Source organism: Quercus suber, unplaced genomic scaffold (assembly GCF_002906115.3).
Source record: "Quercus suber isolate HL8 unplaced genomic scaffold, Cork oak 2.0 scaffold_422, whole genome shotgun sequence".
Classification (NCBI taxonomy): Eukaryota; Viridiplantae; Streptophyta; class Magnoliopsida; order Fagales; family Fagaceae; genus Quercus; species Quercus suber.
Window position 1 is genome coordinate 614,544 of NW_027069873.1, and position 24,685 is coordinate 639,228.

General features: G+C 33.6%; 2 protein-coding genes and 1 non-coding gene across 4 annotated transcripts in view; 1 reads left to right on the forward strand and 2 right to left on the reverse strand.

Moving 5' to 3' along the window:
* LOC111989419 (protein disulfide-isomerase 5-4) overlaps positions 1-5,999 on the reverse strand; it is a gene marked incomplete in the record, with an annotated part of 10,963 nt that extends 4,964 nt beyond the window's left edge. Inside the window, 6 exon segments of the mRNA XM_065761618.1 lie at positions 466-523; positions 654-838; positions 1,690-1,747; positions 3,669-3,763; positions 4,084-4,174; positions 5,695-5,999. Coding sequence (XP_065617690.1) covers positions 466-523; positions 654-838; positions 1,690-1,747; positions 3,669-3,763; positions 4,084-4,174; positions 5,695-5,735 — 528 coding nt within the window.
* A 12,051-nt stretch (positions 6,000-18,050) lies between these two features.
* On the forward strand, positions 18,051-24,029 carry LOC111989428 (electron transfer flavoprotein subunit alpha, mitochondrial). 2 transcript variants are annotated; one of them, XM_024021210.2, is made up of 8 exons: positions 18,051-18,229; positions 19,163-19,345; positions 19,688-19,917; positions 21,513-21,673; positions 21,881-22,039; positions 22,174-22,226; positions 22,770-22,910; positions 23,831-24,029. In XM_024021210.2, exons 1-8 carry the CDS (start codon positions 18,137-18,139, stop codon positions 23,906-23,908), a joined length of 1,098 nt encoding a protein of 365 aa, XP_023876978.1. In that variant the 5' UTR covers positions 18,051-18,136; the 3' UTR covers positions 23,909-24,029. The 2 variants fall into 2 exon arrangements, with proteins under 2 accessions (XP_023876978.1, XP_023876979.1); XM_024021211.2 differs by having other exon boundaries at positions 18,054-18,229; positions 19,706-19,917.
* Positions 24,030-24,612: 583 nt separating this feature from the next.
* On the reverse strand, positions 24,613-24,685 carry TRNAA-UGC (transfer RNA alanine (anticodon UGC)). The gene has a single exon. It is a non-coding gene; the product is annotated as a tRNA-Ala (tRNA).

Here is a 24,685-nt window from a genome sequence, read left to right on the forward strand (position 1 = left end):
TTCTCCTACCCCTCCCACTGGGCCACACACCCACTTATCAAAAAAAGGGAATATAGTTTACACAAAGCAAACAATTTGAGGAATCAGTCCTTCAAAACAAACTGCTACAAGAAATGGGATTCCAAGTCCTCCATGGCTTGACCATTAATATTGCAACTAGTTTACTAAATGCAACATGAATTGAGCTCTAAATTCCTTGGCAATGCATCATAGACATATTCTTATTCAAAGATGTGTAATGCAGTGATAATTCATCATTTCAAATTGATGTATATCATACAAAATATATGAACTACTTTAAAAGATGATTGATCAGAAAATTCATCTCTGCAACGAAAATTCTCAGTGATGGATTGGAGTCTACAAAGTAGAACCAATTAGGCAGAAACTGCTGAATTAAGCACCAGTGAAGTCATAAAAAAAAATTGCCAAGATGTCCAATGATAAATTAAGGAAGAAACTTACCAGGCGATTGCTCCAGTAGCACCAAGGAGCAAAAAAATTGACAACCAAAATTGGATGCCTGCAAAGATGTTTAGCACAAACCAAGTGAAGGCACCACCATAGTTATTACATTACAAGGAAAATATTCAATAATCAAAAATAAAAAAACAATAAACTACAGGTCTGAAAGTCACAAATGATCCACTTACATATGAGAATATCTATCAAAATTTTGAGCTGTCAGATCAACAGAACCTTCAACAGGTTCTTCATCAAATTCCTCCCCATGCTTAATGTCATGTGAAATTGGTCCCGAGTGAAACTCGGAGCCTGTGGGTCTTAAATTATGGTCTATAGAAAATTTGCGAATTGTTTTTGTTATATTCAACCTGTTCTGAAAGTAAAATATCACAAAATCAGACCAAACTATAATTCGAAAAATGAAAGAAATAAATAAAAATAACAATTGAAAGCATAAATGAGTGAAGGGTGGCAAATATTCTTAGAAGAATCAATCAATACCCAAAAGGAGCAATAACACAAAAGGGTGTAATTTAACCCCAGGAAACAGGACACATCCCTGAAAAGAGAATTACGCATGGAGTATACATGATTTTAAACATCGAGCTGATTTTAAACATCGAGCACCACCAACCTTTAACCCCCCCCCCCCCCCCCCCACCCCAACCAAAAAAGGAAGGTTTAAAATGAAACTATATTTAAAATCAGAAGTGAAATCAATTTGATGCAATACTCATTACTTTATTTTGGTTCAACTTAGCTGATGTTGAGTAGGGAACTGCATTTTTGTAGACCCCTATCGCAACTAGAAATAGACAAGTACTATGAAGAGTGCTAAGCTCCTGTCCTCGACAACTTTCCTTATACTTGTGTCAACTTTCAAAATTCTTCATTACTTCAATACAGAATTGGTGCTAACAACATATAATGCCCCTACATCAGTTTTTCATATGAATAATAATTACATACTCAAATTTCTTAAGACTTTTTGCTTGGTGAAAGAAGAAAAATGCCTGCTTTCTTTTCCAAAAGGATTACACATATGGAATGTCCAAGGTATACAAATGTGTATTAAAAGATTGAAGAGAAAAAAGTTGAATGATAATAAGATAGAGTGACAATCATATCTTGATTAGATTATTAAAAAACAATTTCTCAACCATAAGCAATGACTTTCTTTTTGTAGAAGTAATCAATGAAACAATTTGGAAAATAGAAACTTACTGTTCCCAAGATATCACTCAGGTCTACAGATGCAAATTCACATGAGAGGGCAGGAAAACTACAAGATAACTGAGAAGAAATTAGTAAACCAAATAAATATGTGAGAAAGATTACTCATATATGTAGGTGTATATATGGAAGAATGAAGCACCAAACGACTAAATGAAAGACAAGAGATACAAGAACATCATTTGCAGCAAATAACAGGAACCTTCTATTGATTAGTGATTAAAAACTCGATCAATTGCAGAAATATCACCAACGAGAGACCTTAGGCTCACCTGTCAATACTTAGACATCTTTAAATTCATGGCAAATGCACTATATATATATATATATTTGTGAGTGTCGGTTAATTAATTTACCCAAACACACATTATTAGTATTTATACTAAAGACTTGAGACATAATTATCAATCTACCCTTAACACGTAAATACTACTCATGACACTCCCCCTCAAGCTAGATTATACATATCATATAATCCAAACTTGTTACATAATAAATCCAATCTAGTTTTACATAAGGGTTTAGTAAACATATCCACAATTTTTGAGCTCCAATGGTATCAAGGCATTGTGAGCATTAGTATTGGTATTCTGGCCACCTTCCAATTTCAACACTGGAAACTCCCTGTCACCAGAGACTACACTACTCAAACTCTGTGTCACTGACGACCACAAAAACAGTTGCAGGTTGAATCAACAGCATCAGTGACAGATCTTGCCTTTGTCAACCTACCAAATAAAGCCGCCCAACCTAGATACTATATTGGGTTGAGTTGACTAAGCATTGTGAGCATTAGTTTTAATTCAGTTTTGGATTTTTTTTTTTTTTTGAAAATATAAATAAATAAATAAAACGCAAAAAAATGCCCTTTGAGCTTTTTGAAAAAGCGCAAACAAGTGCGCTTTAAAGTGCGCTTCTTTGAATAAGCCTCACTTTAGAGAGAAAAAACGTTGGAGCCTTCGGGCTTTGCGCTTAAGCGCACTTTTACCAACACTGAGTTAAGACCATGGTAGTAAAAGGCGAGACGGGTACTCTCCTAGGTGCCCGGGCAAGGTGAGGTGCCTCTAAGGCTCTAACACAAGGCGCCATTAATGAGGCACATACCTTTAGAGCCTGGTGAGCACCTTACACCATATTCAAGGTGCTAATGTCTTTATTTTTTCTCTCTCCTCTCGAGTAGCTCTATTTCATCCCTCCACCCCCCCCCCCTCTCTTCCTTTCTCTATTTTTACCTCTTTATTTCCTCATCATTTTTTTTTTTTAATTTCAATCAAATAGTCTTTTAGGCTTTAGCTTTGATAGTTCTCTTTTTTCTTTTTCTTTTTTTTTCTTTTTATTAGAAGCTTGCTACAAAACCTATTATGAAATTAATTAATTTACAGAAGCTTGTTGTAAAACTTGTTAGAATTATTAATAGACTATTTGATTATTAATACAAATAGAACTTATCAAAAAATACAAATAGACTGTGTTAAATTAATTAACAGTAGCTCATTTTTTTAAATTCTATTTCCTTAAAAAAAAAAAATTATTAATAGAGCCTAAACTGTGTTAAGCCTATTTTGAAATCAGTTAATGGACCTAATGTTTTATGCAACACAGATTATAATATTTCAATACATTAGATACCTATGATTTAAACTCTATATGTATAATAACTATATTTAGCATGTAGCACCTCACTTCAGTCAGGGTTAGTGCCTTTTTGCCGCCTCATGCCTTGGGCTATACAAGGCCTTGGCACCTTAAGGTCACCTTTCACCTTTGACTACTTTGGTTAAGGCATGTACGTGTACATATACATACATACATACATACATAAGAATACACATATTTATGTATAATCATCTTCTAGCGATCAACAGATAACTCAATGTTCACATCCAAGTAAGAAATGCATTCTTTTCAGCACAAAAAAAAAAAAGAAAAAAGAAAGAGGTAAAAACATCAACTAGTGCCATAGACTCTACCTGATATTAAAATCAATGCGTAAGAAGTCCCCATCAGAACTCTGGTCAACAATAACAGTTGTAGATGTGCTGAAAGTCAAATAGTTATTCAATTCCTGTAAAATGAACATTGTGATTTACATCAAGAAACAAAAGCTATTGCTAAAAGCAAAAAATATGGCAAACATAGGTGTGCTACCGTCTAGGAAGTTAATGAATCCCAAGAAAGTATAGAAGTGGTAAAAATTAAAATTAAAATCTTTAGAAAAAAATTAAGATGAGAAAAACTTTCGAAAATCTCTCCATTTATTAAGACCAATAGCTTGATACATCCATATAAAATAGGATAAATTATCAACCTTAAAAAGCAAAAGATTCTAAATTATCTCCATGTCAAGCTTTGAATAACCAGCTAACAAGGTAAAAGGGTACCTACCATTCCAAATAAAAACATCATGGCCAGCGCTGCTGCTATAGATAATCCTGCACCTGATAATGATGCCTCTGTCAAATCTCTTGGGATTTTCCTGCAGACGAAAAAGAATAAGTGGCATAATACATCCATAAATATACCATTATCATTCACACAGGAAATATCATATACCAAACATTTTCTTTGCTGCAATTTATCAAAAAGAAGAAAAAGGAGAAGGAAAAAAGAGCCAGGAGTTGCGCTCATCTTCTCATTTCATTTGATAAATAGAAAGTAGGGGATAGTTTTTTCCAATGGTCTCATTCTTCATCTTTTCATCCAGATCTATTTTCTGATACCAAAAGGAAAACTTTAAAGAGAAATGTTTTAATTAATCTCCATCTCTATTCTATATTTGTTACATTTGTATAAACTTACTTGCTTAGTTCGCTAATATAATGTACTCCTTCCCTATTCCCCCTCTCCTCCCCCACCCAAAAAAAAAAAAAGATATTCAGCACCCATACAAAAATATAAATTGATAGGTAAGTATGGGCGATTTAACTACCAAACTCTGGACTTCACTGACTTCCTGCAAACCCCTGCCCCCCAAAGAAAAAAAAAGGAAAAGGTCTTCAGTGCCCGTACAAAATTATAAAATTGATCTTTAACAATGGGAAATATACTTCCAAATTCTACAATTTACTGACTTCCTAGACCCTGTATATTTCTCAAGCTGTTATGATAATACTTCCTATCTCGTTTACTCCAAAACAAAAATGCTACAACCCGTTGAGAATGATTTATAATCATCCCTCGTATGATTCTTCTTTGAGTGAAATCTATTACTTACAAAGGAGGAAGGAAAAAAAAAAAAAAAAAACTACAGCCCCACTCTTTATCTGAACTTTTTTATCACAGACCCATCTTCTTATTTCCTCTCCACATCACCATTTTTCATAAAACCACCAAAATGTACATACTTCTCCAATACAGTACCACTTCTTCTTCTTCTTCTTATAATGCATTATAGGTTCTATCTTTTGGGGAGTGTTAAATTAAGAGGTCGGGCTCGGTGCGATGGATTGGCTACCGTGTGTTGCAGGTTCGAATCTAGGAAACAGTCTCTACGAATCGCCTCACCCAAACCCCGCAGAAATGACAGCTTTGTGACTCCTTTTTTTTTTAATGTAAGTTACATAGTCTTGAACACACGACCTTACCCTCAACCTTGATCTTACTAGAGGATGATCTAGATACCAATTTTGAGCTAAATCTCACTGAGTTAAAATGTATATTCAAATTTTCCCACTTCAAATTGTTCTTCACAAAACTCCAGCAACCAATTTGATTTAAATCCCATAACCTATCTATAGAAATCACACATTCAAGCTCATTCACAAAAAACCAAAACCGAATAAATCTCAATCTACAAAACTGAATTCAAATATATCCAAAAGAGAAACCAAAAAAAAAAAAAAATTAACCGGTTTCATATCCGATCCAATTCGCAACAAAGATACGTATGCGGATACGTATAAATCTACAAATACAACAAAAAGAGAGAGAGAGAGAGAGAGATGGAAATGGAAATGGAGAGAAATGTGGGAAGAGAGAGTGAGAGATCTGACAGACCTGTAAAAATCGACGGATTTGATCTTGCTGCTGGAAAACATGATTGCGAATTTTGGATTTTTCTTTTTCTTTTCTCAGACTCAGAGAGAGATATGAAGAACGAATCCAAAGATATAATATGGATAGATAGATAGATCTATCTATTGGGATTTGGGGTTTGGGCCTTTGGGGAGCGAATGAGCTTCGTTTGCTTTTGCAATTTGTTTTTGTTTTTGTTTTTGTTTTTCTTATCTAATTCTATATTAAGCTCCGCGCTCTGACTTTTCTTTTACCCGGATTTGTTTCCTTTTATATATAAGAAAAAACAAAACAAACAAAAAAAGTTTAGAGACCCAAGGAATGCGTGAAGTGTCTGTTGCCCTTTATAAAAAGATGCAAAAAAATGATGATTCGTATAGCAAGTGTGTAGTTGTGGGCCAGGGCAGCTTTTTTGTGATTTTGAAGGACCCTATTCTCACTCTCCGTTGCCTCTCACCGTTTTATTATTAATTATAAGTAGGGTATGCAAAAGGATCAAAATTCATAAGTACTTAGAGGCGGCAATATTTGAAGAGACCCAAAAATACAATTTAAACATGACACGAAAATAAAAGCTTAAGGTGGTGAGCCTTTATAATTCAAGTATTCAATAAGTCGGTACTTTCTAATGTTAGCAATTTAACTTAATGTCACTTCTATTAATTTTTACTTCTAAATATATTTTTATAATTATATTATAATTGTTGGTGGCTTTGTTTGGATTCTAGTTGTATTCATATAGTAGATATACATTTTATAAAATATAAAAATTGCTTACTAAGTCATTTGTAAAATAAATGTGTTAACCTGGCTATATGACCCTATTTATCAAATGGGTCATGTCGACCTTAACACAACTTGTATTTCCACATTGGATAAACACAACAAATATTATTAAATGGGCTATGTGAGTCGTGTTGTACCTATATATTCAATAAATAAATCATATTAGGGTCAAAAGATCCCAACACAGTTAATATACATGAGTATTTGTGTTGACTTACATAGTCAAATATATTTATAAGTCAACAAGACACGCAAACACTAATTCCAATCTAAATAGGCACTTAGATTCATATATATTGGCTTTAATCTCTGCTTGTGGGGTTTGGATAATGTATACTACTTTTTAATTAAAAATTATGCATAAAATATGAGTTTATATAGATTATATAATAAATAACATTGATTCTCAAAAAAATATATATATATATAATAAATAACATTTGTTTAATACCAAATTTAGTGTGCTTATTAAGAATGAAAATAAAATATAATGCTTATAATATAATGGTAAAATTCACAAAATATCAATCTAATAAAAACTTCATAAAATGACATATGGCGAAGATTTACATCATGCTTATAGATTAATCAAACTAGCCTCATCACTCGCGCTTCGCGCGTGCGATGAGGTTTTTTTTGAGTTTAATAGTCTTATTTTATAACCAAAAAAAAAAAGCATGTGTCTTTATTTTTTATATATAATTTTTATTTTGAAATAATTTATAAGTGGATAAAACAATTTGAAAATCAACAAGAGAATAACTCTATTTTTTAGGCAATGTTTTAGTAAGAGTTAGAGTTGTATATTTACCGAATTGTCTTTTAGTTTGTCTCTACTTTTTTTTTTTTTTTAGAATAGTTTGTTTCTACTTAAACATAGAGATCTAGAGATATTTTTGAACCAAAAAAATAAAGATCCCAAATAGAAGAAACCTCTTAAACACTAGTATGACAGACATTTTGAGTTATGTATATATTTAAATCCTTAAAACATTTCAACTTAAATTGCACCTTTCGTTTTATTGTGGGTGTGATTTATAGTGCATTTTTTGTGAGTATGTGGTGGTCTCGTGTGCTGGCGAAAGCGATGGTACTCATGGTACTTTTCCGTGATGGCATCATCCGGAAGCTGTAAAATCGGTTCACATGGTGTCCACTGTCCAGGGGTGCAAGTTTTTAACATAGGTCATCAAATAGGCTCACATCATTTCACTCATATGACTTTGTTGACTTTTTTTCCCTCATTAGTAGGACAATTGTTATCAAAACATTTTAATTGCGTAAATAAAGAGTAAAAGAGAATCCGTCTGGGATATAATGTAAGTTTTAGCTTATTTGAATTTTTAATTTTTTTTTTTTGAACTTTTTTTAACTTAGTTCATAGGTTTTATTAAACTTTTTAGTACTATTTATAGGTTTCATTGTACTATTTAATTAGTTTTTAGCTTTTTTTTTTTCTACAGTACTTTGTTAAGGTATATTTTTTTACACCTATTTTTACTTAAATCCCACCAATTTATTTTCAAACATCACCAACAAATTATTGGGTTTCTCTAAATATTTTTGCCTATTATCATGCTAGCCCACAACTATTCTTTCTTTTGCTACAACATTGGGTTACAAATATAAAACATTATAAGACCCAATAATTTTGTAAAGCCTATAATTTAGACTCATCCCCATATTATTTTATAAAGCGAGTTAAAATCTCATCCTTTTTAAAGCCCAAAAAATACTTAGGCTTGGCAGTATTTGAAAAGTCCATGCTCCAAGTCCGTGGCAAAACAATTTTATCGATGTAATTCAAATCCATAATCAAAACTCATGGTTCAATTTCATGACAAATTATTTATTAAAAAGCCCAGTTCTTACTGGCAACATCAAAAAGCTCAATTTTTATTGGCAACATTAAAAGCTTAGTTCTTGCTAGCAATATCAAAAAGCCAAATTCTTATTGGCAATATTAAAAGCTCAGTTCTCGCTAGCAACATCAAAAAGCCCAATTCTCATTGGCAATATTAAAAAGCCTAATTCTCATTAGCAACATTAAAAGCCCAGTTCCCACTAGTAATATCAAAAAGCTCAATTCTCACTGGCAGCATTAAAAAGCCTAATTCTCGCTGACAATATCAAAAAGTCCAATGCTCATTGACAATATTAAAACAATGCTCATTGGCAACTAGTCCGTGACAAAACAATTTTATCGATGTAATTCAAATCCATAATCAAAACCCATGGTTTAATTTCATGGCAAATTATTTATCAAAAAGCCCAGTTGTTACTGGCAACATCAAAAAACCCAATTCTCACTAGCAATATCAAAAAGCCTAATTCTCATTGGCAATACTAAAAGCCCAAATCTCGCTAGCAATATCAAAAAGCCCAATTCTCATTGGTAACATTAAAAGCCCAATTTCCACTGGCATTTCGGGTTATGTATATATTTAAATCCTTAAAATATTTTGAGTTAAATTGCACCTTCCGTTCTATTGTGGGTGTGATTTATAGTGCATTTTTTGTATGTGGTGTCTCATGTGCTAGTGGAAAGGAGTAATGCTAGTATTATCAAAATTGGCACAACTTTGTGCCAGAACTCGCCATATAGCGAGTTGTGATTGATGAAGGTGCGTCAGTGGGCCATGTAGGGACACGCATTCACCAATCACGACTTGCCATGTGGTGAGTTATGGCACAAAATTGTGCCAATTTTAATGGTACTAGCATTACTCGGTGGAAAGTGATGGTAGTCATGGTACTTCTCTGTGATGGCAACATTTGGAAGCCATAAAATCGGTTTACATGGTGTCCAAGTGTGTAAGTTTTTAACATAGGTCATCAGTTAGGCTCCACATCATTTCACTCATATGACTTAGTTGACATTTTTTGCCACATTAGTACAAGAACAATTGTTATGAAAACATTTTAATTGTGTAAATAAAGACTAATAGCTCGTTTGGAATGTGATGCAAGTTTCAACTTATTTGAGTTTTTAGTTTTTTTTTTTTTTTACTACTATTCATGAGTTTCATTGCACTTTTTGGTAGTGTTCATAGGTCTTATTATATTATTCAACTAGCTTTTAGGTTTTTTTTTTTTTTTTTTTTTTTTTTTTTTTTTTTTTTTTTTTTTTTTTTTTTTTTTTTTTTTTTTTTTTTTTTTTTTTTTTTTTTTTCTATAGTACTTTCAGCAAAAAAATTTCAATTTCAACTAAATAAGTTGTTCCTAACAGACCCTAAAATAAAATATTTAAAATTATAAGGACAATTTTGATACAAGTGCCAAAGTTGAAACAGGCAATTTAACCAATATTTTGTATATCCAACTCTATTGAATTTTGGGAATTTCATCCCAAACTCGTTTCAAAACTACCCAAATTATCTAGCCATGATTCCCTTCTAATTGGGATAGATCGGCCTAATTATTTGTCTAAAAGTAGGCCAAAATGGGCATTTGTCCCTTTCTCACAAACTTTCCAGCAAAATGCTCTCTTTCTCAAATTAATTAGGGAAATGCCTATATTTTGAAACTAGATTTTTAAAACTCAATTTTTGGACAATCGAGTTATAGCGAACTAAAAATTAAAAAAAAAAAAAAAATTGAAACTCAAGTTCATGGAACTCGAGTTCCTTGAAAAAATTCAAGTGGAACTCGAATTCCATGAACTCGAGTACTTTGCATGGAACTCAAGTTCCAAAAAAAAAAAATAAATAAATAAATAAATAAATAAAGATTCTAAGTCCATGTTTGCTATAACTCGATTTTTCAAAAATCGAGTTTCAAAATAGGAATATTTTCTTAAATAGTTTCATATATAGGCCATTTTACTAGAAAGTTTGTGAAAAATGGATAAAAGCTCATTTTGGCCTCTAAAAGTATTAGAAACCCCTTATTAGTTGTAAACTTGTGATGTTTTAATATCTTAATAATTCTTGTAATTCTATCCTTTCAATTAGTTGGTAAAAAGTGATAGGATTGGAACAAAGTTAGTTAGAAGTGTACTGGCACTTGTAATACTATAATCAAATGCGTCAATAAGTTTTATAAATAGTTGCATGTAACCATCATTTGGATACCTGAAGAATAAATCAATTCCTTACTTGCTACATTTCTTCTCTCTTAATATTTCTCTATGAATGGCAATTACCTAGATTAAGTAAATTATCATACATTAACCTATAATTTTCATCTATCCCCATTAAAAACCATCTAGTTCCTTACTTTAATCTTAAAATTTGACGAAGAAAGTACTTTTATCCTAATTTTTTTTTTCAAAATATAAAATTTGATAATTGTGGTAGCTAGTTAATAGACATTTATTATGATTTTGTTTATATGTGAAAAAATCTAGTCCACCATTTGAAGAAAATATGATGTGGTAAGTTTAATAGAGGGTTTAAATATAAAATTAAATTTAAACTCAATTTTAAAAAGTATATTGTGTTGGTATATGTAACTATATATTATACAATTTAAAGAATATATGATTTGGTAAAAAGTTTTAATGGAGGATTTAGATGTATAATAGACTTTAAACTCGATTAAAAAACATATTGGGTTTGCATATTGAACTATATATTAATTTTATTTTTAAAAAAATGATATGGTAAGATTTTAGTATAAAGTTTAAATATAGGGGAAATTATATTTTGCACACCTGTAGTTTGCCTGAAAAATACTTTATCCATCTATGGTTTAAAAATGATCACTTTACCCACCTGAAGTTAGTTACGTTTGTCTCCTGTTACCTACTTCTGTTAAAAATAAGGATAAATTTGTATTTTCGTTACCCTTTTATATCTCTCACATCTTAAAACATAAAAAACTAAAAAATTAAGAGAAAAGAATATCTAAAAGTTAGGTTTTGTAAAAATTAAAACCTAACTTTCATGTATCAGGTGAAGGGCAATTGTCACTGAAACTGTTAATTTATCTGGATTTGTTCTGAGAAACACTTTCAATGGGTAAATATCTAATATTATTAACCCAACTCCCTAGCTTCTTTTTTTTTTTTTTTTTGAGAGGAACTCCTTAGTAACAATTCAATCAAAATGCATGTTGTTATGAACTTACAAAAGTCAATTTAAATAGGTGGTGGCAAACATAATATTATAATTTATAAAGATTAACGTTAATTACTCTTTTGTCCGATTTATCTTCATTTTTCTAACCAGCACGCACCTATGGATCTTGTAATCCATCTTCAGCAACTGTAAAGGCTCTCATTAGGATACCCAGTGTGCTCCAAATTAATTGACAACCTTAGGGTCCAATATCCTCTTCTTCCATCATAAGTAGAACAATTTAGCAACCGCTTCAGCAAATTTATAGCATCATTATACCTGCAGAAGAAGAAAAATGTTCCTTCAAACCTCTAATAGAACAACTAAATGCTAATTTGTTTATAGATATTTTGTAAAATCAGTTAATTATTGAAGGGACGGTGCTACTGGGGCAATGCCCCCAAAGATCTAATGGATAGAAAAAAAAAAACTTTAACACAAATCATCAATAAAATTTATAGCTAAAACCTAATTAATTTGAGAAAATACATATTATGATTAATGTATAGCCACAAACCTTATATTATTTCCTTGAATACTTTCTTTCTCTTTCCTAATTAATTTAAAGTTAGGAAAATGAAAGGCATAAAAGTTGATACATGAAAAGAAAATGTAAAAGTTAGGTTTTAATTTTTACAAAACCTAGTTTTTAGATCTTCTTTTCCCTTAATTTTTTAGTTTTTTATGTTTTGAGATGAGAGAGACATAAAGAGCAACAAAAATACAAATTTACCCTTGTTTTTAACAAGGTGAGTAACAGGAGACAAAATGAGTTAATCTCAGGTGGGTAAAGTGTCAATTTTTAAACTACAGGAAGGCAAAATGTTTTTCAGGAAAAACACAGGTGGGTAAAGTGTAATTTCACCTTAAATATAAAATATAATTTAAAATTAATTAAAAAGTATAAATTAGTATAATGACGTGTAAAATTGTGAGATTTATAAAGTTTATATGGTACAATATGAAAAGGTAAATCAAAAGTCTTTTTTTTTTTTTTGAGAGAGTTCAACTTATGACGTTCGCTCTTAATAATTGCTCTTTATCAAGCACAAACTAGAGCACTCGACCGCCTTGATTTTCTATTTGGAATGGTAGAAGAAATGCACGCCACGCTAACTTTATAGATTGACTACTCCACGAGGCAGTTCACATACCTTCAAGGCCAAATCATTGCTCTCTCTTCTCAAATTCAAGACCTAGAAAGATCAGACTCATAGTCCAATGTCTTCTAGGGCATTTGCCCATTCCAGTCAAAAAAGGGGAGTAGATTAGCTTGGGGGGAGTATAGCCTAAGGGGGAGTAGTAAAACCATTGGTTAATTGGTTTATTTTTGTGGCTTATTTTGTTTCTAGTTTATGTTTATTTATAGTGCTTTTGTTTAAAGCTTTCGAGTACTTTAGTTTAAAACTTAGTTTTTCTTTAGTACTATGTGTACCTTGGTTTTTACAGCCGTTTCTTGATGCTTTCAATTATCTATTGCTTCTCGCTTTAATTGCTTCTCGCTTTAGTTTCTTTAATGCATTATGTGGTTTGTTGGACATGCAATTAATTTTTTCATTGCACTTAATTGCATTGCATGTCCAGATGATCATTAACCCGTTAAATGTTCATTGTGGTCATTTCTAACGACTGTTTATGTATGATCAAGTTATGCTTTATGTTCACTTATCTTGTGTTTATCTTGATCGCATTTTACTTGTTCTTTATACGTGCCTTGTGTTCTACTTGTCTCGTGCTTAATAAAATTTATTTGTTATGTGCAAGTGTTTCAAGATACAGGTGTATATGGTTCAAGTGCTTCACAGCTTTTAGATTTACGTGTGAGTGAGTTTTGCCTCTGTTCTCAAACTCACGTTTATGGCTTGTTTGGAAGTTTAGAGAGAGAGAGGAGAGTAGAGGGGAGTAGAGGGAAGGGGAGTAGTGGGGAGGAGAGTAGAGGAGAATGATTCACCTCCACCTTATTTGGATGTTTTTAAAATTAGTAAGGGGGAAGGGAGTAATTAACCCTTCCCCTTGTGTAATTTTGTTAATATAATAAGGGTAAATTAGGTAATTTACTTGGTCAATAGTTTATGTACTATACTCCCCCTCCAAATCTCTCCAATTTGGGGGAATTAAAATTGGGGGGCTAGAGGGAGTCCAAACCCCTCCAAACTCCTCCAAACCCCTCCCCCTATTCTTTAAAAAACTCACGTTTATGGCTTGTTTGGAAGTTTAGAGAGAGAGGAGAGTAGAGGGGAGTAGAGGGAAGGGGAGTAGTGGGGAGGAGAGTAGAGGAAAATGATTCACCTCCACCTTATTTGGATGTTTTTAAAATTAGTAAGGGGGAAGGGAGTAATTAACCCTTCCCCTTGTGTAATTTTGTTAATATAATAAGGGTAAATTAGGTAATTTATTTGGTCAATAGTTTATGTACTATACTCCCCCTCCAAATCTCTCCAATTTGGGGGAATTAAAATTGAGGGGCTAGAGGGAGTCCAGACCCCTCCAAACTCCTCCAAACCCCTCCCCCTCATTCTTTAAAAAACTTCCAAATAAGGTAATTGCATTACTCTCCCTCCCTCTACTCTACTCCCCCTCCTTTTTTAAACATCCAAACATGCCATTAAGTCTAGATTCTATTTAGGGGTTTTGTCATGGAATAGCCAAAGGGGGAGATTGTAAAGTTGTGATTTCCAACTAGCCTTTACTGGCTTTAATTCCCTACCAAATTTTATTATAATCTCTTCAATCATTTCCCTGTATTTATGTGAGTTTATTTGTAAAGGATGAGTGTGAGAAATTGGTGAAGAATCAAGCGTCAAAGAAGAATCAAGCGTCAAAGAAGAATCAGTTCAGTTCATGACTATCTCGCGAGAAACTCGGGATAAAGCAACTCGCTAAAAAGCTATATGTGAAACACATTACTAGAAGCTGAAGAGTCATACAGCCTGTCATTTCGCGAGAAAGGCCATATCGTGAGGTACTCACGCACAACATTCTATTTGGCAAAAAGTTAAGTTGCTTAATCAAATTCTTTACCCACACTATATATACCCTCATTACTCACGAATTGTAAGGAGTGCTTTTTAGAGAGAAAATCCTAGCAAATACATTTGAGAGTTAGAGATTGTTATACCCATAATCATCTACACTTTTTCTCTTGGTTTTCCTCTACTCCTACATCTCCATCTCTACGTCCTTGAGAGGTTCTTAGTCCAAACACTTACCACAACCAATATAAAGTGTTAAGCGTGGTTTTGGTGCTGTTGGGAAACATTGGAAGGAGCCATTTAGTGGCGTATGCAATCGGGTTGAATTGCGGGATTCGAAAAGTTAGAGAAGACAAGACTCTGAGAAGTTCGTTGGTAGTAGGAGCTTGGAGGGCTCAAGTGCATGGGGTAGACTAGGCTTTGAGGGTCTTTTATTATTCATGTACTCCAACTTTATTCTCTAGTGAATCAATTTTGACTTAAGGGTCGTGGAGAGGTTTTTCACTTAGTTCTTTGGTTTTCTTTTCAATAACACATCTTAGTGTTATCTTGTGTTTGCATCTCTCTTCCCTACTCTTTAAGCTTTCATTTTATTGTTCATTGTGGTTGGATATGGCTTGGAGTAGTGTTATCGGCATATTGTGCTTATTTACTCTTATTCCGCACTTTAATAAGTTAGGGTAAAAGCAATTTAGCCGTAATTTTTAATTTAGGATCTAAACAAACTCTAGTGTTTCACACTAATTTGTCTAGTGTTTCACACTAATTTGAGTTTTCACTCTCAAAGTTATAATTCGTTTGCATCAGCAGCTACTTTGTTCATATTTTCTGTTAAGTACGTGTTTAGTTTGTCCAATAAAATGATGTCGCGTCGTTTTTATTGAATCCATGACATCATTTTATTTGATGAACTAAACATGCATGATAATTTATGTGGAACTTGATGGAAAATAAAGATAGATGGTTTGGAATATAAATCTTTTGTACTACTTTTTGTGTACTACTTTATGTTTCACCAATTACTATTTGCCATGTTTTGATTTTACTTTACTTATAAAATAATTGAAGTCCAAAATGGAAAACAATCATACACAAAAAGTAGTATAGAAGATTTGCATTCGATAATCTGTTGCTGCAAACAGAATATAATTTCGGAAGATAAAATTCAAATTTTGAAACCTCGTGATGTAAAATTCAAAGACATCCAAACTTTAAGGATGCATATTTCAAACAAAGTCTTGAACTATCAAAATGAAGCACTTAAAGAGAAAACCCAAAATAAATCAAACTTAAATATATTTTAACTATTAATGGAGTAGATTGCATGGAATATTTGAATTGAACATTATAATGTGAACTCAACATAACTTAACCCAAGTTTTTTTTTCCCAACCTAACCTATCAACCCAAGAAAAATTGATCAAAGCTGTGTTGGGACTCAAGTTGGATTGAATTGGGTCCAATTCATTGCTTTGATGGGTTGAATGCACACTGCTACACACATAAGAATGAATGATTTTTTTTTTTTTTTTTTTTCAAAATAACATTAGTTTTCAAACAATTTCGTTAGTTAGCACGTTTTCAAAACTATTCAGGAAACTAACATCTCAAGTGCAACATACTTGATTTTGGTGTGCTAAATTGAGTATAAAGAAGACAATTTCAACATGAAACTCGAGTGTAATGGACTTGAGTTCTGTCATATAAAACTCGAGTCCATAGGACTCGATTTCTTTTAAATTAGCCTTACAGGACTTCATCTTCTCTGAACCACTTCTCCTCTTCCTCTTCTTCTCTTCTCTGTGGGTCTCAAGTTCCTTCAATGCCCAGATGCACACACAAATAATTGTTCAATTAAATAGGGAACAAACCTAGATTGAACCAGGAACAAGGAAAAACAAGGGGGAAAAAAAAACATTAGCCCAGATTGAACAAGGAACAATAAAAAGCAAGGAAAGAAAAGAAAAAAAAAACCTAGTGAGAAGACCTGCAAAATCAATGCCGCTATGGTCAGTGGAGATACTTCCTCTCCTTTACCAAATTACCAACATTGATTTAGGTATTTGTTTTGGGTTTTGTGTTTGGTTTTGTTCTTGGGTTTTTGGAGTTGGAAATGGGTGTTTAGTTTTGTTCTTGGGTATTTGGAGCTAGAAATGGGAGAGAATGACATCCAACCACTCTTTGTTCTCCCTTTTCGTCGCCGCCGCCGCCGTCGATTGCTTTGAAAGTGATTGCCTAAGAGAAGATGAGAGCATGGGATTGGGATGGAAAAAATTACAAACTAACACCAATCCCTAAACAATTTTGTTAGTTAGCAACGTTTCAAACTATTTAGGAAACTAATATCTCGAGTCTAAGAAACTCGATTTTGCTCTTAGAACTCGAGCTTAAGAGACTCGATTTCTTTAGAACTCAAGCCTAAGAGACACGATTTCTTCGTTCCTTATGTTGAGAAAAGAAACAATGCAAAGAAGGCAAAGACAACGCAAGATCAACAATGAAGCAACCCAGTAGAGAATCAATGATGCAAAACCTAGCAGAGAAGCAACGATGCAAAAACCAGTAGAGAAGCAATGATGCAAAACCCAGCAAACCAAAGAAGCAACAACGAAGCAACGGTTTGGATTGAACCCAGGTGGTGAAGTAGTGGTTCAGATTAAACCTAACGGCGAAGCGGCAGTGGCAGCGAAGGCTCCAGGTGAGGGAAATTGGCTTGGACTAAACTTCTCCACTTTGGATTCTCACTCTCTCTTAACCAGATTTTTAGAAATCCAATCAGATTTGCAGAAATCCGATCCTTTAGGGTTTTGGGTATTTTCTAAATTTTTTATTTGGGTCTTAAGAAGAAAAAGAAGAAGAAAGAAGAACATCAAGAAAGAGGAGAGGTCAGTGTAGGAATTGGAACTCGAGTTTCTAAAACTCGAGTTTCATGCGGATTTTAAATGGAAATTCAAGTTTTAGAGACTCGATTTGCTACAGTGAAATCGAATTTAAGAGACTCGAGATATTAGTTTCCTAAATAGTTTGGAAATGTTGCTAACTAACGAAATTGTTTGAAAATTAGTGTTAGTTTGCAATTTTTTCTGATTGGGATTAGGACTGGAGTTTGGTTCTTGTTTTGTTGTTGTTTTTTGAGTTTGTTGTTGAGAGAAGATAAGAGCTGGGTGGGTTTGTTTTCTAGGTTTTTGTCAAACAAAATCAAGTCCTACAGTCTCGAGTTTTATATAATAGAACTTGAGTCTAACGGTCTCAAGTTTCATTGGATGTTGAAATTGTGTGCATTATATTCCATTTAGTACACCAAAATTGAGTTTATTGCACCCGAGATGTTAATTTTCTAATTAGTTTTGAAAACGTGTTAACAAACGAAATTGATTGAATATAGGTGTTATTTTGAAAAAAAATCCCAAATATGAATTGAAACGCAGTGTCTTCATCAAGTCATTATAAAATGCAAACACTTTAAAAACTCCAAAAACAGTATACTACGTCGTATGGATTTTACTCATTAAACAAATCGAACTCTGTATCCAACTCCAATCAGTCACCCTCTTTCCTTATTTATATGCCTGTCTCGTACAGAGCAGAGAGAAGCTAAGATACGTAATGGCAACCAGCGCGATCCACAGAGCTTTCACGAAACGCACCGTTCCGTTCCTCACTTCCCAATCTCTCTTCCTTTCCTCCATTTCTCGTTCCGTAAGCTCGCTCTGTCTCTCTCTCTCTCTTTCTTTCTCTCTCACCTCATCTATGTATCTATGCAATTGAAAATTCATATATGAGTGATATCTGAACTGCTTTTGTAGAATCTAAGCTTAGATATGTATGCATATTTGGAGCTATGTTATGGGTTTAGCTCGACTTACATGATGTAAATTTCAATGAAATTAAAATCTTGCTTTGAATTTTTTTTTGAAATTTGAGACTTTTAGAATTTAGAATACATCAATATGTTATTAGCCCATGTGGGGTTCTTTTATTTTGCAGGATGAACTCTAGAAAGGTTCACTATAGATTGAGATTCTTAAAGAGTTTCATGGGTAATTGTACCATAGAGTTCTTACAATCCTTACTAATGGTCCCAATACCATTCATGGTTAAACTTGTGGTTTTGACTTTTGATTTTGTTACTTTATCTACAATTTAAATAGAAGCCGAAATAATGTTAGTCGATTTTTGTTTAAAATACTGACCAATTGGAAATATCTAAACCATTAGTTTAAGGATTTTATGATGGAGTTATCCTAAGAACCGTAGAGAATCTTAATCTGGGTCATTTCTAAGTGTTGGATTTATGTATTTATTTATTTAAATATAGTAAATGTATTATTTTTGTGTCGGAGAAAAGTAACATGGCTTTACACTTTTGCTTTGCTTTAAAATCAAGAGAGCCAAAATGCAAAAATGTTGCTTGTCGTGCTTTTGAGAAGTGATCCCAAAAGCAGCTGCAATTATAAGATATTGCTAGATTCATTGTGGGGATGTAGCAATGGAGGGAGATTAGGGGAAAGTGGCCAGAATGTACTATCAAAATACGATATTGTATGAGTTTCCTTAATGGGTCACTCAAGGTTTACACTTTTTACTTCTGCAGCTTTGATTTTGTTATTATTGTTGTCTTTTTCTATGTAGGTTAGCACATTGGTTCTTGCTGAACATGAAGGTGGTTCTATAAAGGCACCATCTGTGAGTGCGGTAGCAGCTGCAAGTTTTTTAAGCAAGGACAATTCCATTTCTGTGCTATTGGCTGGGTCGGGTCCTTCCCTTCAAGAAGCTGCTGTGCATGCTGCCTCATGCCATCCTTCAGTTTCTCAGGTTACTTCTGTAATCATTTTGTTAGTCATTAGAAAATGCACTTGTGCTTGTTCATGTCGTTGGATATAAACTTTAAGGTGCTATTGGAAAATTTATTGAAATTGGGTTAGCATGTTCTTTAAGATAAAGCCAGAATAAGGTTTAATGAATGTCATGTTCAATGTCGCTTCTATCTTCTTTAAGAGCCAATTAAGTCCAAATATCTAGTTTAGCAGCCCAAAGAATTGCCATATTTTTCAAGAGTTACATGTTGTGACTGGCAAGGGATTCTGTTACCTTAGAGTATATGTCTTTATAACACAGTTCAAGGACATAATATCATGTGATTCTGAAAGTTGGCAGATGCTATTTCTTACACAGGTGCTGGTAGCTGATTCAGATAAATTTTCACATCCTTTAGCGGAACCTTGGGCTAAACTAGTCCATTTGGTTCAGCAGAAGGGTGGATACTCGCATATAATGGCACCTTCAGGTTCATTTGGGAAAAACATTCTACCACGTGCCGCTGCCCTTTTAGATGTTTCTCCGATTACCGATATTATTGAAATTTCTGAATCTAATCTCTTTGTGAGGTAAATTCTGTCGTTTGGCCCCTTGGGATATGTTGATTCCTTCTCATATGTTATATGTTGATTAATAGTTATGTTAATGGTGCTTTTCCTTTTGTAGTTAAGCGCTTCACATATATAATTTACATAGCACAATGAAACCTCTATCAAGTATCAGGCACTTCAAGATCTTAATTGATGCATATCTATTGATTTTGTGTCATTGGTTGTTTGAATGTTGACAAGTTACTCCATCAGGTCTTGAGTGAGCTCTTTACTAGAAAACTATGTAGAAGTGAATAAGGGCAGACTGCCATTCTTTTGCCTTCCTTGGACCTTGAATTCTTGTATGGCTGGAAAGATGCTATAGCATTTTCAAGAAACAATGCAACCTATGTGTGTTTCGATGCTACGGCTATCTTGCATATAGTTATATGTGGATCTCATAATTGACAGTTATCCAGTATAAAAGTATTACATGTTTGAATACTCTATGCCTCTGTCTCCAAGGAAAGAGCTGTGGCACACTAAACTTTGGTTGTTTTAATATCAATGGTTCTTGTACCCGTTCTTCACTCTATGCTTTTCTCTGTATGTCTGTGAGGGAGGGACAAAAACAGGCATTACATGAGTTGTTACTGCTTTTGTTCTATAATGGTCCTAAAATCTGTTTTTCTATGGGTTTGATGGTGCCAAGTAGAATGTATTTCCACCTAGATTGGTAAATAACTATTTAGGATTATTGGCTGCTCTTGTGGTGAGAAGATAACAATTTTGTGCTGCACACACACAGACTCACCTATAAAACAGGGTGAAAGACGTAATTATAGCTTGCTAATGGTCATTGGATAAAAGGCATCTCCTCACAACATAAACTGGAGGGTGAAGTCCCAGGTTCAAACCTGTATGGATGCATGAGTTACATTTACCCATAAAAAAGACAAAATAAGGCAATTGTAACATGAATAGTTGTTGGATCAGCTCAAGCCAAATTGAATGAGTTAAAAAATAAAAAAATGCTGAAAAACGAAAGTTTTCTAACATGAGGGAAATTATTATCTCATAAAAAGCACGATCCCTAAATCTACCTTGTGAATTATCAAACGGAAAAGGTCTTACACACAATCTTTCATTATCCATGACATTTACCAAAAAATTCAAAATATGGTGCATAGCTTGCAAAAAGAAGAATCATTAAAATGCTAGGGAGTCAGTCAATTAACATCAATGGAATTGTTTGCACACATCACATGCCGTCAGTAAAGAAAAGGATGAGCGATTTTTAGGAATCTACTTTGCCCATACAACCTCAACTATGTGGCCTTGATGTGTTATACACTATTATTTAACAAAAAACTTTGTTAGGCTCTATTTTATTGGCTGTTTTACAAACTCCTAAGCATCATGAAAATTTACAATAATAAAAAAGTGTTATATTTGGAATTCCCACCTAGGCATTGCAATTACATAAACTGAAAGCAAACAAAAACTGAAATACACCTCAATTGTGGTGTCTTGTTGGGGTCCTGCAAAGGTGCTAGACTGAAGCATTTGTGCTGCTTCTTTGGTATTATCCAAATTCATTTAACTGAAATTAAGATCTTAGTTTCATTTGGCAGGCCAATATATGCTGGAAATGCACTTTGTACAGTTAGATATGCTGGTGCCAACCCATGTATGTTGACCATTAGATCCACATCTTTTCCAGTGCCCCCGATCTCAGCTGATTCAAAATCGGAGGCATCAATATCTCAGGTTGATCTCTCAACCTTTGGTGAAGGTCTGTTTGTCTTTTTCTAATGCATTGGCATTTTGGTCGTTGGCTACTCTCTGCCTTGAACATATAAAATGAAGAGAATATGTCTTGTGTGATTCTCAATAATTAAAATGCTAGAGTTAACGATATATTGTGCGATTCTAAATGAATAGAGTTATCTGGTAACTACTAACTGCATGTCTTGACATAGAATTTTGTACTTAATTACAGATGCTGTGGGTAAATCAAGGTATGTAAAGCTCACTTCTCAGGAAACAGAACGCCCAGATCTTGGGAATGCACGTGTTGTAGTCACTGGGGGGCGTGCGTTGAAAAGTGCTGAGAACTTCAAAATGATAGAGAAGCTTGCAGAGAAACTTGGTGCAGCTGGTAACTTTCAAGTGTAAAAGAATTTCAGTTTATGAATCTTAAACCTATAGGCAAATACCATTGTTGCCAATATGACTGTCTCTTTGTTTCACAACTTAGTGTAATTTGGGGATTCTTTCTTCTTTTTTGCTTAGTTGGTGCTACCCGTGCTGCTGTTGATGCGGGATTTGTTCCTAATGACCTCCAGGTAACACCCATAATATCTACAACGTTGTACATATAATATCATCAGAGAATTCATTCATTTTATTATAGTTCCCTGTCCATAATATTTATTTCTGCATTTGCCATTAGCAACAAGTAGAGAAGAAGTGCTTCAGCTGTTCATTCTGACATGATAGCTGTGATAATTCTGAATTTGGAATCCCCCCTAAAAAGGGGAAAAAAATAAAAAATAAAATTCATTCTAGAAAATATGATTTTGACTATGTGGTTAAGTCAAAGCAATTACATGACAGTAGACGTTCCCTTTCTGACTTCTTTCATTTAAAAGACTTCTAGAATTACGTTCAGCTTTTGGTATTTATTGGTGATATATTTACCTGATGCTCGAGAATATAAGTTGGAATGAGAACTTATCCATTTGCTTTCTTTTGGGGTTTTGAAATGCCTCCAATAGATTTTGATGGTTCACTTCTATTACAAGTGTTATAATTAGACTTCATGATATTGTTGGGTCTGATGTATGTTTTCATCCCCTGGTCTTAGTTATGACTGGTTTTTGTGTCAGGTTGGCCAAACTGGAAAGATTGTCGCCCCAGAACTATATATGGCTTTTGGTGTTTCAGGAGCCATTCAGCACTTGGCAGGTATGAGAGACTCCAAGGTCATTGTTGCTGTGAACAAAGATGCAGATGCTCCCATATTTCAGGTGATGGCTTAACCTTTTTATGCTTTCTTTTCTTCTCAATTGTCAAGGTTATTTTAGCATGTTAGTAACTGTGGCCATTCAGATCTTAAGGTCTATGATGTGATTCATTTTATCTCTCCCTATATCGTGAGGCAAAACTTAGAAAGTAAGTGATAACTAACTAAAAAAAAAAAATTTTTTCCCCTCCCCTTAAAATTTTGGGGTGTTTTTTTTGGGTGGGGGGGGTGGGGTGTTGGGGGGAAGTCAAAACTTAGAAAGTAAGTGATAACTAACTAAAAAAAAAAAATTTTTTCCCCTCCCCTTAAAATTTTGGGGTGTTTTTTTTGGGTGGGGGGGGTGGGGTGTTGGGGGGAAGGACCACGTTCTCAAGCCAAGAGCCAACGTAAATTGAAATGGATTAGTCAAATTTGTGCATCTTAACTATAAGTTACTTTTCATTTTCTTCTATTCTATGAAATAATGCACTTCATGCTGGCAAATGGTAACGAAGTGTTCAAATGAACTTGGCAATTCCATATCTTATGGTAAATAATATACTATGCCTCAGCTTCCTATTATGTTTCATGGTCATCAAGTCCTAATTACATTTGAGGCATCAGATCTTCTCACTTCTCTAAAACAGTTAAGCTTATAAATTGAAATTCATAGATTCCACATGAGCAAAATTCTCAAGTAAACTGCTCATGGAAGAGACTTATATTTTAAAAAATATTCACATTTTTTTATACAACCTTTCTGCTTTGACAGCTAAAAACCTAAGCAACTTTAGCTTGTAAAGCTAGTTCATTCTATCACTTTTAAAATGCAATAGAATGATGCAGTAGCCTATGGCTCAATGGTATTACTCTCTGTTAACACATGCTTTGCTTGCATTTTGATCTTTCCCCTTCTAATGATATATTTGAAATCTTGAATTGCAGGTTGCTGATTATGGACTCGTAGGTGATCTTTTTGAAGTGATACCAGAATTGCTAGAAAAGATGCCGGAGAAAAAATAAAACCTCTAACCCGTGCAATTTTCCAGGCTCCCCAATGCTGAAAGATTGCTCAATGTCTTGCTTACAAAAGCAATGTATGAACGATAATAATTATTAATTGAAATGGAATTTCAATGTACCAGCTTATGATTCTTTTTGAAGATATCTCATAGTATGTCACTATATCCAATGGTTTAAACTTAAAAATTTAAACTTTAAATTCTCAAAACTGAGCAATTATTCACAAATAAGAAAACAGCATTGTATTGAAAATAAATAAATAAATAAAAAAGTGGGTGATGCTTCTCAAATATCAGAGTCAGGTTAAGATCTTGGCAGCTGGGGGATTATAGTCCAACCACGTTTCCAAGTTCTTTGCTACTTCATTTTTCATTTTTTTAATAAATAAAAAAAATAAAATGAGTCTAGTAATAACAACCCTGAAGAACTACAACCTCTATCACGTAAATGAAGTATAAAGAAAGAGCAAGAATCAAATCAAGAATGGTGTTGGAATACTCCAAAGCTCAGAAATCTTGTGTCCGCTTAGAAGAACAGGAATTTGCAACAATCTTTTTTTTTATTGATAATCATTTGCAACAACCTATTATTTTGCATATATGATGATGATACAAATCTTTCAGTGCAGTAAAGCCCAAAACTACAATAATCCATAATAAAGCCCATTCAAAACTACAATGAACGTAGGAAAAAAGGCAGTCAGATGGAGATGCGGGGGATCGAACCCCGTGCCTCTCGCATGCAAAGCGAGCGCTCTACCATTTGAGCTACATCCCC

What these genes read in the sequence shown, in the direction of transcription:
- LOC111989428 (XM_024021210.2), top strand. Translation starts at nt 18,137, where the DNA reads ATGGCAACCAGCGCGATCCACAGAGCTTTCACGAAACGCACCGTTCCG. An exon ending in AGAGAAACTTGGTGCAGCTG is followed by an intron (nt 22,040 to 22,173) that starts GTAACTTTCAAG and finishes TTTTTTGCTTAG; the next exon opens with TTGGTGCTACCCGTGCTGCT. An exon ending in TTGTTCCTAATGACCTCCAG is followed by an intron (nt 22,227 to 22,769) that starts GTAACACCCATA and finishes TTTTTGTGTCAG; the next exon opens with GTTGGCCAAACTGGAAAGAT.